General features: G+C 35.2%; 1 protein-coding gene across 1 annotated transcript; it reads left to right on the top strand.

The window, feature by feature from the left end:
- The first annotated feature begins 1900 nt into the window (after positions 1-1900).
- LOC306860292 (copine-9-like) lies at positions 1901-12328 on the top strand. Its single transcript, XM_079401912.1, has 11 exons — positions 1901-2273; positions 2467-2542; positions 3213-3266; positions 3369-3430; positions 5183-5229; positions 5381-5562; positions 6828-6955; positions 9018-9120; positions 9222-9279; positions 9364-9437; positions 11597-12328. The coding sequence occupies exons 6-11, from the start codon at positions 5413-5415 to the stop codon at positions 11777-11779; spliced, it is 696 nt and encodes a 231-aa protein (XP_079258038.1). The 5' UTR covers positions 1901-2273; positions 2467-2542; positions 3213-3266; positions 3369-3430; positions 5183-5229; positions 5381-5412; the 3' UTR covers positions 11780-12328.
- The last annotated feature ends 8492 nt before the right edge of the window (positions 12329-20820 follow it).

Below are 20820 nucleotides of genomic sequence, written 5' to 3'. Positions count from 1 at the left end.
TATTCATATTTAGCTGGAAGCAATGGTTTGAAGTTAAAAAGATCTTGATGGATTTGTGTATTACAGACATGCAGTTTTTCTCTTCACAAGAATTGATGGACTTGAGTTGTGTGAATTACTTATGACCTGTTTTTATCACATGTTTTGCCTCTCTTTCTGACGGCACCCATTCACTGCAGAGGATTATGCTAAATTTCTCCAAATCTGTTTTGATGAAGAAACAAACTCATCTACATCTTGAAAGGCCCGAGGATGGGTACATTTTCATTTTTGGGTGAACTATTCCTTTAACAACATGCCCTAACCAGGCATGATGCAACACGCGCTTTTTTTTGGCAACTGTCCTGAAAGAAGAAACATGTTAGAGCAAAGATTTATTGCTTTTTTATTATAATTTCGTGCCTGGTTGGGTCATGGTATTAGTTAAATGTTTCTAGTCTGAACATAAAACCCCATAAAAGTCAAAATTATCCATAAGTGTTAGCTCACTTGACTGATAACAGAGGGTTATGTTAGTGTTGTGAAACCCAAGAGGCTCTTCATGCCCACCATGAGCTGCTCTTGATGATAACCACTTTTATTGATGTTTTGCTGTATTTGGTTGGTATTCATGTTCAAACGTATTCCTTTAAAGAAAACCATACAGGTGTCATAACAAGCCTTTGAGTAAGATTTCCTTTTTGATTTGGCTCTTTTGTAGGTTCACTATCTGTCACAAAACAGAGGTGATAAAGAATACTTTGAACCCTGTGTGGCAGCCCTTCACCATCCCGGTGCGAGCTCTGTGTAACGGAGACTATGACAGGTGAGGCGCTTAAAATCCTTACGAAGAGTATAACCCTGCTGCATGGCTACTTAATGTTGACATCAAGTCATTTTTCTCTGTATTAACTTTCTTAATACATATTCCAGGTCTTGCTGTGAATAATTAATTGACTCATGTTTTCCAGAGTTATTATATATTCACTTGTTTCACTTAAAAATATATTTTTTATTATGGAGTTAAAATGGGTTTAAATAGCTTTTCTTGTTTACTTAAAATATGTAAGGGTTAATGTGTAAACATATTAGGGCTGTCAATCAATTAAATGCTTTATTGTAATATTGTAATTCCTAGTCAATGCATTCAGTTCATCTTTCAGGAAAGAAAACTAAATAATGTGTAATTATTGTTCTCTACACTTAAATACAACTGCATCAAAAAAGGGGAATTTCAAATCAGAATTACATTATAAAACTTTATTCTTTCTCTACTTTATAGACTTAATGAGGTTTGATGATAATTCAATTTCACCACATAAAGAATGCAAATTTTTGTTAAACGTCCCATCTGGGTTTGGTTTATAAATAAGTTATCCATAACAGGGTTATTTTAGTATCATTGAGATATTATTATAGTATTTATTAATAGTTTGAATCAGTTTTATTTTTACATTTACATTTAACATTTTAGTAACTGTGTTGTGTTTTTGTTATTTTAGTAGTTTTTGTTTCTATATAGTTTACATAAATTTTTATTTATACGTTTTAAATGTAATAATTTAGCACATCAAGTTAAACTAAATTAAAATAAAATGGCAACTAGTTGGAATAAAAGATAGTTTTTTTTATTTTGGTTAATGTTTATTTTATTTCAAGTAATGGCATAACCCTGATAAATAAGAAATGACTTTATTTAATAAGAAATGCAGTTTCTGTTTTCATATTTTATCATATTGAATAAATGCATCAACAATGCAAAAAAACAAACAAACAATTAACTAAAAGATTTTTAAATATGTGTTAGTGCATCATTTTGACAGCCCTAATACAATAAAAATACAGTATGATATATTTATATGTAATATATGATATGCTTTAGATTCTTTGGTGCATTCTGAGAGCCAGTACATTTGTATTTATGTCCGTAACATGTAAATAATCTTGCACAAAATAGAGTTGCACCTTTAAAGCATCTCTCAGACTTGTGTCTCGAGCTCTGAGGTGTTTAAACGAGACGCCGCTGGTGCCGTGAGCTGTGGAAACGGGCAGCTGTGTCACTGTGGCAATCGTAATAATCCCAGCAGTCAGCTGGAGTGAGGTAGCGGCCGGTGCTGGTGTTATTTTGGACTGGCTCTGTGGACTCACCAGGCTGCTGTCATACTCTGACCTTTAGAGAAAATTCAGGCTGTCTGCACTTCATTTTAGATATTGACTTGCTGTGCGGTTTGATTTGTTTGTAATCTCTCCAGAACAGTGAAGGTTGATGTTTATGACTGGGACAGAGATGGAAGGTACGCTGTTCTTCATGGCTTGTGTTCCCCCTCGTGGGTAGTAAATATTGTGTTTATGAATACATAAATTATCCCGTGTAACAAGAATAACTCAAGTCAAATTTTCATTAGCCAAAATAATTTCTTCTCAGCATGCTCGTGCAATGTTCATTAAATATTCCTCGCTCAAGTAAACGCTTTCATTTTTCTTCAGTCATGACTTCATCGGAGAGTTTACGACCAGCTATAGAGAGCTGTCTCGTGGACAGAGCCAGTTCAATGTTTATGAGGTAAAAAAAAAAAATGATTGTTTTGTACAAATACATTTTGATTCTGAGTTCTGGCAAAACATCATTTTTCAGTACTTTTAGTTTTATTTTGATGTGATTTAAAAACACTTACCATGAACAGAGTAAAGAATTAGACTTGCAAATCTTAAAAAGTAAAAAAGGATTTAAAAAATAAAATAAAAAACAGTTGGTTTAATTTTGAATGTGTTGCTTGTATGTGTATAAATTATACAAAAAATGTGGGACACAGCTAAATGTGTTTTGGAACTTAAAATGTTAGTTGAAATAATTTTTTATGACAATGATTTGAATATAAATTCATTAATTGCTGATTTTCATTTTCATACAGCAGTTATAGTGAAGACAGGCCAAAGGAGGTTGAATGTGTTGAAAACTAGTTACTATTCATGCAATGATTTTTTTTAATGTTAGATAACTGTTTATCTAACATATCTAATTTATCTAAATAAAGAAACGAACAAACAAACAAAAAAACAGGTGCTTCTGATGCCTCCAAAAAAGTAAAGGGACAACAACGTGGGCTGTGTTCGTGAAGTGCCAAAAATGTTTCATGAATCATAAGAGAAATAAAAAACCATATGAGGACACTTCAGTAAAATGTCATATTTCTTTCAGCCATGCTTGATGGGTGTCTTTTTGTTTCTTTCAGGTTCTGAATCCTAAGAAGAAAGGGAGGAAAAAGAAATACGTCAACTCTGGCACGGTACGTGTGAATGGATTACCTGTCAAGCGCTCTCCTCTTCTGATTTATTTTCATAATGACTTCCATTATCTCTCCTCTCTCTCTCTCTTTCACTCTCTCTAGGTAACACTTTTGTCCTTCAAAGTGGAATCGGAGTACACATTTGTGGACTTCATTCGAGGCGGGTGAGTGCCCTTTAAAAGTCCCTGGATAAATTAGGCTGGAGAAAGATGCAGATTTACTGGTTAGAGAGCAGCTGGAATAGGCGTGCTTGTAAACTTTTTGTGGAATTATGATTAGTCGATTTGGATAACTTGCGATCAAGACAATACCAATAAACCAGAGTGGATCTTAATGTTATTGAGCCTTTAGGGCAGTTCACTTACTATTTATTTTTTCAGGCATTGCTAGCATGTGTGTTGAATACTGACACATAGAATAGATTAAAAATGGAATATAGGAGATATTTTTGCATTACCTAGTCCTGGATATGTGCTTCAAGGCTAAACCCATAGTAATGGTCAAATAGTTCAATGGATCATATAAAAATGGGACTGTCAATATGATATATTAATTTAATGTGATAGAAAAAAAAGTGAAAATTGACACAATGTCACTTACATAAATTCCATAACTGGAGCCATGCAAGCATTCAAGCTTTCATGTTTTTGAAAGTAGCCAGCAACCTGGTTCCCCAAGCCATGGTTACTGAGAGCAGGCAGTAAAGAATGAGTAAGAAGCACATATTTAATCAACTGAAAAAAATCGAAAGCAAACATCACATACTCATTTCCAGACATCTGAAATCTAGGCAGTGATTCAGTATGCCAGTATATCATACCATATGCTTGCCTTTTAATTGCAGCTGGACCTTTAATTATACATTGACTTGACAAAAAAATTACTTTGTGATTTATTTTAAACAAAAACAAGAGTATTTATTTCTTTTTTATTTATTGATTGATTTAACATGTCTAGGTTAGACGAGTTTTGATAATTTGCTCAGATGATTAAATTCAAGTTTTAGCATAATTTACTAGTATTGCTATAAATATGCTTTTATAGTTTTTTGACTATAAAAAAATTGCATATACAGTGGCATCCAAAAGCTCCATGTTGAAAATCAATTAAATTTAAACCTTGAAATAAAAAAATTAGTAGTGTTTTGAACATTTAACAAAGAAATTTCGATGCAAATGAATTCATTGAATAGGAGAAATTTGGACTATAATATTTGGACTCTGGACTATTTCTAGATTACTAATCATTGAGTATGCAAACTCCTTTGTACTAAAGGTCAGGTGTCTTGCTACCTTTGAAGTATGAGTAATATGGATTAGGTTTTGTTCATGTCAGCTTGAGTACTGCTGTCATTAAAACAAAAGGGAGACCGAATGAATACTAAGATCTTCTGAAGTTTTTCAATTCAGTTTTTGCAATAAATAAATGTGCAATAAATAAATAAGCATTTTGACTAGTAGCCTTTGTATACACCACCAATCAGAAGTTTGGAGTCTGTAAGATTTTTTAAAAATGTTTAAAAAAATGTTTTAATAAATTTTAATATTTTCTATGTTAACGTATTTTAACATGTAATTTATTGGCAAAGCTGAATTTTCATGAATAGAATTCATGAAATGATGAATAGAATTTTCAAAATAACTGCATTTTTTAAATAGTAAAAAAAAAATGTTTTGTAACATAATGAATGTCTTTACTTTCACTTTTGAACAATTTAAAGCAGCCTTTGTCAATAAAAATCTTAATAAAAAAAATAAACCAACAAAAATTTTTTACTGCTGCAAAACTTTTGAACCGTAGTATATATATTTACACACCCTGGACGTGTAATATAGCATGTTATATGAAGTATCCATATGTATGTACTGCATTGGTTACAAACTTTTGACTGTGATTCTTTTCAATGTTGAAAACAGAACACAGCTCAACTTCACTGTAGCCATAGACTTCACTGCCTCTAATGGTAAGACCATCTTCATTACATAAGCATTGGTGTTTGTGTGGCATGCCATTGTCTCATGTCCGTTTTAGATTTAGAGCTTGGCACTGATGTGCATGACCATGATGTCTTTGCACTTGTGTCTAAACTTGTATTGATTGATACCTGAACTCAGGAAACCCATCTCAGCCGACATCGCTCCACTACATGAACCCGTATCAGCTGAATGCGTACGCCATGGCCCTTAAAGCCGTGGGGGAAATCGTCCAGGATTATGACAGTGACAAACTCTTCCCTGCCTACGGCTTTGGAGCTAAACTCCCTCTTGATGGCAAGATCTCTCATGCTTTTCCTCTGGTGAGTAACAGCTTGAAAAGAGCCATCATTAACCCTTGAAAGCCTGACATATCAAATATCAAATCATAGTTAGAAAAATCTTTTTTGCTGTAATTGAACAGTTTTTGAACCTTTAGACTAAATATCAAATATTTTATATAATGTAGTATAATATTTAATATATCAAGCTTTTATTACTCATTTAGAAGGATATGGGAGAATATGGAGCTCATACTTGAATAGGAAAGAAACACCTCAATTTTATTCAGAGTCCCAAACTGTGCAAAAATATGCAATTTGGTGCAATTGCTAATATTTATATAGCCGGAACATTTGATCAAATTCTGATAGCTTGTAATGTACATTAATGAGAGCATTATAACAGTATAACAGACATAAACATACATAAAATGCATTTTTGCCAATCTGTATTTTCCAATAATATGTCTTAGTAAGATGATATTTAAATACTTTGTTTTATGATCAAACACTACAGTTTTTATTGTGGAGGTGAAATAAATGCAATAATACAATTATAACTGAAAGATGTACAAATAAACGTTCCTCAGAAGCCTGAATTATCATATTTGATGCTCACGTTTCTGTTACTTTAGCAAAGTAAGTGTTCATCTTGAAATATTGCTGACAATATGAAAATTATTCTTACATTTACTATAAAAAAAATTAGTAAAGATTTCACAGTAAAAAGACACAACCTGAAGGTGGACGGTTTAAGAATGATACTAAAAGTACATGCTAAAAATGTTTAGTAGATAGTGTACAACAGGTTTTTATCATGAGGATCTTTTAAAAAGTGTATCAAATATGATACAGTAGGCTTTAAAGGGTTAAAAACCCACATACAATAACACAGCAGTAATGCTGGATGGTTAAAAGAAGAAAATGCAAAGTCTGTTATCATTTACTCTCTCTGTCATTCCTTACCTGAATGACGTTTTCTTTCCTCCTAAATTTTTAAAAATCTTTTTGCTAAAATAGACAATGAATTTGAATTTTGAATTAAGTAAGGTTTGGAATAACAAATAGTCACAGCATTTTCATTTTTGAGTGAACTATCACTTTAAAACACAAACCACACAGACGTGATATTCATTATTAAAGCTAAACTATGCTGTCATGAATTTTGAGCTTTGGACATAGCATATAACAATAAAATATGCCTCTGTCCAGTATGAATAAGCCAGAAATGACTGGCGTTATTCCTCATGTGTTATATATGAACTTGTGGAGATCTTCTCGAACGCGTATGTATTCTGACCTCGTAGAACTCGGACTGTGAGAACGCAAACTGCGTTGGCATCGAAGGCGTGCTGGAGGCGTACTATGACTGTCTCCGGAAAGTGCAGCTCTACGGCCCCACCAACTTTGCCCCTGTCATCAACCAGGTGGCACAGTAAGCTAAACAGTTCTCCTGCAATTGACACCAGGTTGAGCTCTCTTTCTGTCTCCCCTGCCCTGCTCTTTTTTCTGTCTCCCCTGCGAGCTGAACTCCTTCCTGTCACTATCCACTTGTTATTCACTCTAAAGCATGTCCTCTCTCCACACAAATGCACTTTCGCGCACACGCGCTCCAAAGACTGCTCCAGAATCCTGCGCTTGACTAAGTGTACCTTCACTCAGTGTACCTGCTGCTCAGATGCAGTCGAGGTCTGATGTTTACCACGCAGGAAAAAATAACTTCTTTAAAAGGAACATGTCATGGAAAACAGGATTTTTCTTGTTTGTTTGAAAAACAAGATTTTGATGTGATACTATGTAGGCAGCGCTCGCAACACAACCCTCTCGCACAGCGATTATTTAATGAGGCTGAGCTGCAAAAATGGGTCATTTAGAAATTAGGATGGTTGTGATGTGAAGCCACGAGCACATTAACATTTGAAATTTAAATATCACGGCATGAATGAGAGTTCGAACTATTTAAAATATGAAGAGGTTAGCCAGTCATAAGAGAGGTCATTTACATGAAGTGTCACAAGTACAGTAGCAAAATAACCAGATTCATTTTAAGGCTCAGATACTGAAATAGAATATATAAACAAAAATAATACAGATTTAAAAAATTTATTTATTTCTACAAAAGCTACAAAAGTGGGGATGAAAATTTTACAATTAAAAATGTTTGTGACGTTAAACACTAAATTTTGAATTAAATAAAAAAAATTTTGGTACCATTTTGAAACAATTTTTTTCTCAGAAATTCCTAGTAAATTACAAAGATAATTACAAAGAAAAGACATATAATACATATATAATAAACATATTATATAATAAATATAACAGATAATAAATGTGACATTTTTAAGCAGACAAATTGAAATGTTCTTTTTTTCTTAGAAATCAAAACTACAGTAATATCTTTCTAGTTGTTTTATTTACAATTTAGAATTTTTTTTTTTTTACAGCATAGAATAAAGATTATTATATAGAATGTTGGCAGGTACAATTACCACTACTATTTGATAATAATAATAATAATAATAATAATAAATTGCAATAAAAATACAGAATATTATTTATTTATATATATTTTTGGTTTATTTATTTATTAAAAATATCCATTTTCCTTTAAGGCCAACAGTATTTTTTTGTACTTTTATGCTATTATTCTGTTTTTAATTAAACAGAATTAATTTCAATGTAATGCAATTTCAAAGTAATATATTTTTTTTATATTTTCCACAGAAATTTGTTATATAATCAGGCCCAGTATGTGAATGTATCATGATAAAATAAACCAGAAAACATGGACAGTTAGTATACTTTAAATTAGCCACAGAAGAAGAATGTTGGGTTTGAATTAAAAAAAAAAAATTGAATCTCTGATCTGCTTCAAATATCACGTATATCATGAACCGCTTATCACACAATATAACAAAAGATCTAAACCTTGTACGTACATGTGAAGAGGCTTTTAATTGCTCTTGACAGTTTCAAGGCTTTTTTCAAATCCAGCTAAATCTCTCAATCTGAAGAAAGTCAAACTCCCAGAACTGCAGAGGTGCTTTAAGAGGCAGATATTGATCGGCCATTGCTGCAGTGGGCAACTTTTCAGAGTTGGTATGAGTCTCCTCTCTCAGCTCTCCACTTCTTACGTGCCGTGACTGAGACAATATCTGGAGGTGGGTATTAGGGTCGATGAACTGGATTGAACAGACAGATTTAATAAGGAAAGTTCAGAAAAAGGCTTATATAAAATAATCAGGATTTTACCAGGTATTTCTAGTCACATCCAAATTATTAGCAGTGCTTGTTAAGTCATATAATGTCCAAACCCTTATTCAAGCCATTTCTTTGCATCAGAATATTTGTTTTGACTTGGGCCCGTTAGAAATCACCCATAATTCCATAGCAACTGCTTTAGCTTTAGTGCAACCATACTGCAACATTTTCAGTTTCTGAAAAGCATGTTCTTGTCTTGCTTAAATATAGAGGCGTTTAACTCTGTAAATCCTCAGGTGCGCGTCAGAGGTGACAGATGGCTCTCAGTACTTCGTTCTGCTGATCATCACAGACGGTGTCATTTCCGACATGGTACAGACTAGAGAAGCCGTGGTCACCGTGAGTCATTTTTGCTTGTAGACCTTCACAATGTTCTGTACAGACAATAATCTTTTTAGCAGGGCATTGATCAAATACTGCTACCCCTTCCCGGTTTACAGGCGGCATCTCTGCCCATGTCGATCATAATTGTGGGAGTCGGCCCTGCTGAATTTGATGGTGAGATTGTGGCACTGCAAACACAGAAGCTCTCAAAATAAGAATATAATATGTGATGTAACTGTTCTCATGTTAATGTAACAGCAATGGAAGAATTGGATGGAGATGAGGTCAGGGTATCCTCCAGGGGACGTGTTGCTGAGAGAGACATTGTCCAGGTACATAATGTTACCCATCTTTATGTGGTACTTTGGTCTTTTTTCAAAAATATTTTTTCCCCCTTTGATTTAATATTTAGAATTTTACCACTTGCTTTTTTGCCATTTTGATTTCTTTTTTTGTGCAATCAAAAAGCCTTTTTTAAACTTCAATTCAGATTTTTTGAAAGGTCCCCTGAAGTGCTTTGAAACACGCAGCGTTATTCTATGTGATGACGTTATTTCAACTGAAACAGGAAAACAAGGCGGGACATATCGAGCAGCTCTGCCGCCTTTTTAAAATAGCCAATAGCGTTTTGTTTATATCTGCTCGGGCCAGAGCCAAACTTGAGCTTGGTAAAGCCGCATTTGACAGCCATAGTCTAGAGGTCTTCACAGGTCCAAACATTCGTACCCAAAAGAAGAGACCTGTAAATGTGCTGCGCGGAATCGACCCGGACCTGAATTTTATTTGAAAGTGGAACTCGAACCCGTGCAGACCCGAGAAATGCCTTAAATGTACTACACGGACCCAACCATTATTCGAAAGTTGGACCCAAACCCAGCTGGGAAGACATAGACCCGACTACACCTGTCCCGATCGGCACATATTGCACAGCAAATGCTATTAAGTCAATAAACATGTTGCGAAAAAAAAAAACTTTTTGCCTCAACTACTGTAGCCCTCTCCCTGACTGCGATGCATACAATCCTCCTTGCCAATAAACTTCCATCCATGTTAGGCTGTTCCTCTCTCTTGCTGTCTGAAAGAGCCTTCTTAATCAACTCATTATTCCAGATTCAAAAGTACTTGCTGTCACGGAGACGGATGACTAATGCAACTTCGTAGTTTTTTTTTCATCTCGAGTCAACTTCGACTGTTACATTTACCCTTTTGAACTACAATAACGATACGTTTTGTTGGTTGTAATAAAGACTCGGAGCAATTTTTTTTTTTAGCAAAAAATGCACAGAATTAGGGTAACGCATGTTTTTTTTACCTTATTTCCCGCTCACACGTTTCTCATCCTAATTTTACAAACTGCAAGTTACAAAACACACGCATGCTGATTGACACTGATCACAATGTTAAAAAGACCCCGAACCCGAAGTAATAGATTAGGACCCGACTCGGACCCGACTGACCATTTAAAATATAGACCCGAACCCTCAGGTCTCGGGTCCTCCGTGAAGACCTCTACCATAGTCTAATCATAGTCTGATTTGACAACCATAGCCATAATCATGCTGAGGCTATGTAGTTTTAAAAGTGTTTAATATATGCCGACTAGCACATATGATCTGCTCCGTGCGATCGCGTCTCTGGACCGGAGCCAAAGTCCAGATCAGACTGTGCGTGCTGCTGCGGTTTGCGTGACACAACGTGAAAGCAGACCTCATTTATCCCAATCGAAAGTATATTTACACTGTCTGAATCGTTCCCTATCGCCTACATTGTGCACTACTTGCCATTCACAGTACAGGAAATACTGCACTGTGAACAATTGACTGATCTCAGCCGCGGCTTCAGCGTCTATTTATAATGTAGGGGGCAGGCGCTACGGATTCTAGAGAGCATTTGATTGGCCAGAAGACTCGATGAGAAGCTGAAGTACGATGTGACGTCAAACAAATCGTTGAACCGTTTTGGCGGAAGTGACGAACTGCAAGCTTTGAATGCTTATATCTTCTAAATGCAAATATTAGGTGCGTCTCAATCAGCTCCCTTGTTCAGTAGTCAGGGCACTGATCAGGGAATCAGCCATTTTAAGGGCTGTCTCAATTGTGAGAAATGAGAACTGAGACAAAAAGTGTTTTACAATGTTTACACACTAAATATGTTTACACACTTTGGTATTCCATGAGTTTCACACAATTTTTTTTTTAATTTTGAAAACTATATTAGTTAAGTAAATTATTGTCTCTCCAATGATAATTTTATTTTAGGATTTCTAAATATTTATAATTGTTAATAAAATATGAAATCCTTATTTAAATTATATAATTTGTATATCATTTTTAATATGCTTTACCACTCACCTTCCATTTTTTAAATAAAATCAATCAATATTATATTATATTATATTTATATTATAATATTCTTTTTTATCACTTACCTTAAATTATTTATTGCAATTAGAAAGCTGTTTTTAATAAGATTCATCTTTGTATTTCTCTAGTTTGTGCCATTCCGGGACTACATCGACCGATCCGGGAATCAGGTGCTCAGCATGGCCCGACTGGCCAAAGATGTACTGGCCGAGATACCCGACCAGCTGCTGTCGTTCATGAAGAGCAGAGGCATTGAACCCAGACCAGCCCTCTCCCCCTCTCCCACACTACAGATAAACGTCCACCTCTGATCCTAGAGCAGTGTTTCATCCACAGCTAAATGTTCACGTTTGAACCCCCCGACTCATTGGGGATGCACATTTTTACTTTCCACATCGGTTAGCAGTAGCACATAATGTAGTTACAATAATAATCAACTGAAATCAGGAATATGTTAATGTAAGTGTGTGGTGTAATACTTTATAATCAACCAGCGATCAATCAAAAAACACAACAGTTTTTGCTTGCCTTGGAATAAAGATGTGGAAGTAAAAAGAGGGTGAAATTACTGAATAGAAATGTCTGGGTCATATTTTCTCAAAAAATCTAAAGACAAGGAAAAACCAAAAAATATGCATAAACTTGTACATGAAATGCAATACATAAATTACATAAAACAAGTGAATCCCATATACAGTAAATGGAAATGCATTGCTTTAAGACATTATTTTCTCATTCTCAAATTCTAAAATCTCTCATTACCTAAAAAATACTTTAGTTAAACTCTATTGAACATTTATAAATGCAATTGTAAGTAGACTAGGAGAAATGTACTAAATTGTCATGAAAATGTCACAATGAACAAAAAAAATCCCATTTTATGTCCTGATTAAATTTATTGATAATAATGTTATAATTGTATAATTATATAATTGTAATATGGTATAGTTTAGTATCCTGTGACTTTTTAAAGCTTTAGAGACACTTTAGACTCCCTTTATTATATCATGTTGTTTAGTTTTTTCTCCTTTATTTGGTGTTGAAATATCATCTGGACATTTCTTATACTGAAATTTCCCCAGGAACATGAGACTCTGTGTTCTCACACCCGGCAGAGACAGATGGAGTGCATGCTTGCACAGGCTGTGCTGTATGCTGTAATACCCAACCACGCATGCACAGGTCACCTTTAACATCATCATCTTTATATTTCACGTAGTTTCTTAGGCCAAGATATTTTTTTTTCATTTTCTCACTGGCTGAATTAGTTGCGCCGGCACACTCTTGAGTGTGTAAATATTTTCTAATTTGTGCCCGGTTTTGAAAGGAGCTAATAAGTAGCTGCGTGTGGCAGAAAAACAGATGCCTGTGCGGGAACACCGACGCATCCGGAGTCTTCCGCATACCTCGAGTGGATACAGCTAATTACCTGCAGAAACAGAGGTGCCAATCAGTGCAATTCAACCAGAGAGAGGAAGATTGAGGGAAGAAATATCCAGAGTGAAATCAGCAGAGGTTAATGGGCACAGGAAGTCGGCAGACGTATGGTGTGACAAAGATAAATCAGGTGATCAGCAGAACGACAGGAAAAGAGGGGGATTTTACAGGTGAATCTCATGGAGAAACGTCTGGGTCAGGGATGGGCAACTTCGGTCCTGGAGGGCCACTGTCCTGCAGAGTTTAGCTCCAACCCCAATCAAACACACCTGAACCAGCTAATCAAGGTCTTCAAGATCACTAGAAAGCTACAGGCAGATGTGTTTGATTAGGGTTGGAGCTAAACTCTGCAGGACAGTGGCCCTCCAGGACCGAAGTTGCCACCCCCCCCCAGACCCAATTATATATATATTTTTTAAGTCAGCACAAATTTAATACATTGAATGCAACCATTATATACACAAACAACTGCACTTTAAAAATATACTTTCCAATTTAAATTAGGTATGCACTATACTGTATATTGGTACTTTATTGGTTATAGGTTAATGTTGGATATCTAATTGTACATCCTGTTTTTGATCATCTTTGGTTTTGATAGTGCTCACCTAAAGTTTATATTTAAAAACACTAATTTAAATACTAATCTGTCTGTTAAATATATTCAGCAAATATCAAAATAAATATCTATTTTTCATACTGTACATTATAGTTGTTTACAATGTTGTGATGCCTAAATTCACTTGTAGCATTTAAAATACTTATTTTTATTAAGTGCTTTATTTTTAATGTATTTAGACAAAGTATTATAGAATTTTAGTATCAGTATCGGTTTGATTTATTGGTTATTGGCCATAACAAGAAAATTATTAGATTTTAATAGTAAAAATAATAGTCAACATTGGTGCATAGCTAATTTAAATAATTGGTCTTTTTTCAGTATTGATATTGACATTAAAAAGCTCTTAACTGCCATGAAAATAATGGTGCAATGCAACAACGACGAACCCCCCCCCCCCCCCCCCCCCCACCTCAAATGTTGAATTCAGGATGACACATGACCTGGACATTTCTTGACATTTTTCCATGGGGTTCACCCTTGCATACACTGCCATGTTGCAAATTTAATTCCAAAAATGATTGTAGACTCATTGAATGTTTGCCAAGATTGGAACATTCGTTAATTTTTCCATTCTTTCATTCTGCTGTACATAATGAATAGTGCAATAACATTTGACATGCATTATTGCATCGCACCACAATTTATGGCTGCATTTCCGTCACAACCCTTGTTGCTGTGACAACATATAATATTGCTCAGATACTTAAAACCGTTTTCTCCATATTTATATATACAGTAATCTATCGGAAATGTTCTAACTGTTCTAACATAGTAAAGACAGCTATAGTAAACTGCTTGTGCCAAAGTGCTACCATGTAAAACATTCCTGCCAAGGTTGTGTATTGATATGTGAGGCAAAGATGTTCCTTTTATATTTCCTTGTCGTGTTTTTAATAAAGCATGAACGTCTTGTGCTGACTTCTGAAGAGTTTGTCATGCTTATTCACAGAATGGATGTGAGGTGTGCGTTTGTGAATCTTGTCAATCCCCGTTCATTGTAATTGCATGGAAAAGAGGAACAAGGACATTCTTCAGAATTTCTCCTTTTGTTTTTCCCTCAAGAAATAACACCATGCAGATTTGGAACCACATGAGGGTGAGTAAACTGTGACAATTTTATTTTATTTCTTTTAGTGATCCAACACATGAACATGTTTCTGAACCACTAATTTTTTATGGGCTGATTGTTAAGTTGAAAAGTCACCAACCATAATTACCAAACCTGATGACAACTATTCGAGAAGAGCAACTGAAAAGCTATTATGCTAGATTCGTGTTTTGGAATTCTAATGTAGGCACTTGACTGGCATCTGGTGGTGAATATATAGCTGTTTATTCCCTCCAGTTGCATGTGTGTAGGAAGGGATGGATGTGTCACAGTTTGCAGAGGTAAAAGGTGAGATGTTGTACAAGTTGTACTCTTAGAATATGACAAAGCAGCCTTAACAAACACCAAAGCACATTATATGATAGTGCACATTTATTCATTTAGCGTTGCATGGCATTCTCAAACTACATGGAGTGGTAGTTTGAGAGTGAATTGTATTGCAAACCATGTTCCAAGACTGCATTAGTCAGCTCATCTTGCTATAGGGACGAGTCTCCAGTGGTGATCAGTGTGAAGTGTTGATTGTGTGTGACACTCAAGGGTCTCTTGACATCCACTGGATCTCTCTAGAACTTACCATCTGTCCTCAATGTTGGCTTGTGGATATGCACATTTCATTCTACTGCCTATGAGAGGAGGGAACATTTGTCATCATTTACTCACCTTCATGTGGCTACAAACCAATGGAACACAGAAGGAGATGTTTAGAAGGATCTCCAAAATGTTGAAAATGCTCCAAAAAGTAGTTCATATGACTAGAGTGCTGTATTTCAAGTCATATGATAGTTATGTGTGAGGAACAGATAAAATGTTTTTTTTTCTTCACATAACTAGTTTTGAAAATGTGGTAGCATGATGTAGGTTTCTTCACTCTTAAAAATAAATAATAATAATAATAATTTGTTACATTTATATAGTGCTTTTCTGGGTACTCAAAGCGCTTTACATGTAAGGGGGGAATCTCCTCATCCACCACCAATGTGCAGCATCCACCTGGATGATGCGACGGCAGCCATAATGCGCCAGCTTATTGGTGGAGAGGAGACAGAGTGATGCAGCCAATCAGTGTATGGGGGTGATTAGGAGGCCATGATGGTCAGAGGCCAATGGGGAAATTTGGCCAGGATGCCGGGGTTACATCCCTACTCTTATTGAAGGACATCCTGGGATTTTTAATGACCACAGAGAGTCAGGACCTCGGTTTAACATCTAATCCGAAGGACGGTGCGTTTTACAGTATAGTGTCCTTGTCACTATACTGGGGCATTAAGACCCACACAGACTGCAGGGTGACCACCCCCTGCTGGCCTCACTAACATCTCTTCCAGCAGCAACCTAGTTTTCTCATGAGGTCTCCCATCCAGGTACTGACCAGGCTCAACCCTGCTTAGCTTCAGTGGGTAACCAGTCTTGGGCTGCTGGCTTCAAAGGTTCCAAAAGGAATTTTCACAGTGATTCCATAGAACTTATGTAAGAGTAAGATTAGGATTCTTCAAAGAAACCTTCAGTGAACAGATCTTAATGATATTTTCTTAGTGTGAAGAACATTTTAATAATCTAAAGAACCTTTATATTATCTTTTGTGCAATGGATAGTTTCTTTATGGAACGATAATACCAATAAAAGTTTCAAATAGGGGTTTTCACAGTGATGCCATAAAATAACTATTTTTGGTTCCTCAAAGAACCTCTTTTCTAAGAGTGAAGAACATTTTAATAATCTAATAAAACTGTCTCCACTATAAAGAACCTTTTGTGAAATAGAAAGATTCCATGGATGTTAAAGGTTCTTAATGGAACCACTGAGGCCAATAAAGAACCCTTATTTTAAGAGTGTAGGTTTCTTCACTCTTAAAAATAAAAGTTCCAAGAGGGTTTGTTTGCAGTGATTCCATAAAAAATAAATAAAAAAACATTCAAGATTCTCCAAAGAAACAGTGAACACATATTTAAATATTTTTTCTTAGTGTGAAGAACATTAACAATACAAAGAACCTTTTTTTGCAATGAATAAGGTTCTTCATAGAACCACTGATTCCAATAAAGAATCTTTATTTTTAAAAGTGCACTTCATTGATGCTTCGATGAAGAACCTGTAACATCCATGGAATCTTTCCATTTCACAAAAGGTTCTTTATAGTGGAAAATGTTTGTTGGATTATTAAAATGTTCACTGAACGGGTCTTAGAGTAACCAAAAACGGTTTTCTGTGGCATCACTGCGAAAGCCCCCATTCAAAACCTTTATTTGTATTATGGTTCCATGAAGAAACTTTCTATTGCACAAAAGATTCTTAATAGTGGAAAAAGGTTCTTCAAATTATTAAAATTTTCTTCACACTATAAGAAATAATGGCTCTTTTAAGAACTATTTACAGAAAGGTTCTTTGGGGAACCCTAAATGGTTCTTCTGCAAAAACTCCTTTTCGGAACCTTTATTTTTAAGAGTCTATCTTATGATTCTTACCTGATTTAAAACCACAACTATCGAACTTTGAGATTTTTCAACATCTCGGGAACGATCTGCCTGGCAACACGTTGGCCGTTCTCAGTTCATTTCTTCAAACATTTCCCCTGCAGACAGATACCGCATGTGTGTTTTATGTAGGTACTATTCTGGCTCTCCTCTCTTTCCCATGGGTCTTCTCAGAAGATTCAAGTCCTCCAGCGCTTCTCCCACATGGATCTCGATGAGTAAACATCTCCGGAAGGCTAAGTTTACCCTCACACCTCTCCACACATGCTTCTCCAGCACCTATGTAATATTCTCACCAGTCCTCCTCAGAGAGACAGAGGTGGGTATAGCAGTACTGCAAGGGAACATTTTGTTCGATCACTGTCCTCTAGTGGTAACAGAAAACATCTTCAAAGTGCAAGTTCTTATTGGCAGTGCATGCTAAGTAAGGCATGTTTGTATTGGAGGTTAAGGGTTTTTCAACCCTATATTTAGCTGTACTTAGGGGACAGATTTCCTCAGAAGTGACCTTAATTTGACACAATGTTTGGGGATATTCCCATTTGAAGAAGAAGAAAAAAACCCCAACCGTAAATCACTTTTTAGTTGTTTTTACTTCTAAAAATGCCTTTTTTTTGGAATATGTTTAGGTTTAGTTTGTGGTAACTATGATTAAATAAGCATTTAATTCAAGTTTAGCTCATTTTCTCTTTCTCAATGGAGAGAAGGCAAAAGGAAAATGCAATCAAAGAGGCTGCTGTATCTTTACAACGGACTGTAACATAATCTCAACTCTCTTACTTCCATTTCCTTTAGATTAGATAATCTTTGGTCTAAATGGAGCTGTTAGGTAATGATTATAACTGAAAACTCTCAGCGGATTGATCGACCGCAGCAGAGGACGTTTGGGAGAGCATGAATCACTCTCATGTTTTTCAAACCTGTATGCATTTCTTTCTTCTGCAGAACACAAAAAATATATATTTTGAAGTGCATTGACATCAGATGGACAAAAGACATATCCTCTGTTATGTTCCACAGAAAAAGTCAGTCATAAGTCATACAGTTTTGGATTGACACGAGGGTAATAAGTGATGACAGATTTTTCAATTTTGTGTGAAGGATCTCTTTAACTTCAACCACACCATATGAGCAAACCTTATGTCAGCAAGACTTAACACAAAATGATTGACAGGCAGATAATAGAATCTGTCAGGCAAATTTTTTATTTATTAATTTTTTTTGGGTGAAATTTAATAAAACAATACTTGTGTTTAGTATTGTAAAGATGTTAAAATAGATATAGGCTACATATAAAGTATGCCGTCTTAAATGTAAACGTTAAAGCTAACAAGAAAATGTTTATGAATTCACCAAATCATCTGGATTGTGAAAAGTGGTGTCTATTTGGTAATGGAGTAAATCTTTATTTATTTTTATTCTTTTTATATAGTAATTTAAATTTGTTCATATATATTATGAACACATAATAGGCAAGGTTATTTTAGTATCATTGAGATACTATTATAGTTATTAATATTTAGAATTATTTATAATTTTTTATTTTAATAAAAATTTTACTAATTTTGTTTTAGTACATTAAGATAAACTAAAATGAGAAATTTTGCCTGGGAAGCTAGCTGAAATAAAGTAAGTGTACATATTTTTTATATTTTATTATTTTAATTAAAGTTTTATTTTATTTCAAGTAACAAAAATTGTTTTAGGATTTAGTTAACTAAAAGTAAATAAAGTAAGGTCACATTTGATTTCATACAAGTCTAAATGTTAAATATAAATCTACGTAGATGCGCAATTAACCTTATGTGATAATTTACAACTCTCAAACTATGTAAAATATTTTTTTTTATTTTCAACTACATTTTCACATTGCCTAAGTTGTGCATTACAGTGTTGAATTACAAAAAGTCCATTATATCCTTTCCTTTTAAATCGAAAAGCTTTCCATCTGGTTTCGCATGTCATTATGTGCCTAAAATGTCATCAAAATGTAAACTGGCAGTCAAATCTCATTTCACTGGATGAGACCTCTCAGGTACGTCATAGCTACCATTTAGATTTACATTTTAAGGTTTATATTTACAAAGTGGCACGTAAAAATTTCTGTTGTTGTGTTTTCTTTTCTCCTGATTTGTAGCTTTTGGCTTTTTGAGCTTCAGAACCCCCTTCAAAACTTTCTTTTTCCTTCCTGCTCAAAGATGAGGATGGATGATGGTTGGAAAAATCGATGAAAGCACAACATTATAGAGCTCTCGCTGGGAAAGCAGCACGTGAGCGCAACAGAAGTGACGTCCCAGGACGTGACCAGAGTTTACTCATAAATGCGAATTCTTGTTAAACGACCTCTCGTTACTCAGGAGGCGCCTGTGCTTCTGAGAAATGTTGTCTCCTGGGCTTGAAGGAGGTGGTGGGGTGGCTGTAGAAGAAATACGGTGTCGTTTACCAATCCTGATCAAACTAGCTGTTTTCCATCTTAACCTGTTTCCCATTACCAGCAACAACTGGCTGACTTTGCGAAAAACAGCTTGTTTCATCATCTTAAAGGGTGTAGAGAATGTAAGCAGTGAAGAACAGGGATATTCATAACATTTGCAGTGAGCTCACACTAAACACAAACACTTAGCTTGCCATGTGTCTTGTGCATTCATGGAAAATAAGCGGTTTGTGGATTTTAGGTTTCATTAGCATACGTAACATCTCCGCTCAGATTGATTACGCACGCCGCTAAGTTGCCTGTGGACTGATGGTTTTCAGGTGTTTATATATTCTTCACTTTATTTATTCGCGCTGGAAAAGTAACAGCAGGACAGCATCATTCAAGCCCGTGACGCTTCGCCTGCTTTAACGAGGGAGCGGAAAGAAATAAGGCAAACATGTGTTGAAAATGGAACGGTTTAAAGAGGCTCAAACAAAAACTGTTTTGTCAGAATGTGGTAGTAGGTCAGACGTGAGCTTAGCTCAGGGAAACTGGGCAAATATCACCAGCGGCTCTGAGGGAGACGGACATGTGTACTTAGCTTCTGGTGAAGTGCGCTCTCTGTTAGTGGAAAACAATGATAGATTTGGCTGCATGATTCCACTTACCTCATCTCCACTGGTTTTATGTAACAATGCGTTTGAAGTCATTTTTTAATGACGCAGACAAAGACGCCTCAGAATTGTCTGCAAAATTAATAGTGTTAGTATCGCTGCTATACATTGCTTATGTTTTCTGGAACAGTGGTATCAGTCCTCAACACACATCTCTCTTTCTCACAACAAACTCTTTTCATCTTATTGCCACCTTTAAAAAAAGCTTATTATTATTTTTAGCAGTTTTCAAGGGTATCAAAGGGATAGTCAGCTTAAAAATGAATTATTTGTTAATATATACTATACAGTTATTTGCTGTTTATATATTTTCATAGAGGTTCAAGTACCTTATTAAATAAGACTGCAACGAACATATGTACTATATACATTTTTACATGTAAAATTAAATTTTAAAAGCCAATATATAGAATTTAAAAGACATTTTTGACCATTCATTCGTTTGTTCGTGCGTTCGTCTGTCTGTTTGCCTAACTATATTTGTCATTCAAAATCTTGGGTACGTCAGTAAGGTTTTGTTTTTTCAAAAACAAAACAACACTTTATTTTGATGGTCCACTTTAGAAATTCTACTAACATTAAGTAACTTTGCAACTACATGTCAACTAGCAGTCATTAGAG

Source organism: Barbus barbus (genome assembly GCF_936440315.1).
Source record: "Barbus barbus genome assembly, chromosome: 41".
NCBI classification, from domain to species: domain Eukaryota; kingdom Metazoa; phylum Chordata; class Actinopteri; order Cypriniformes; family Cyprinidae; genus Barbus; species Barbus barbus.
This window is presented reverse-complemented; position numbering and strand designations above follow the sequence as displayed.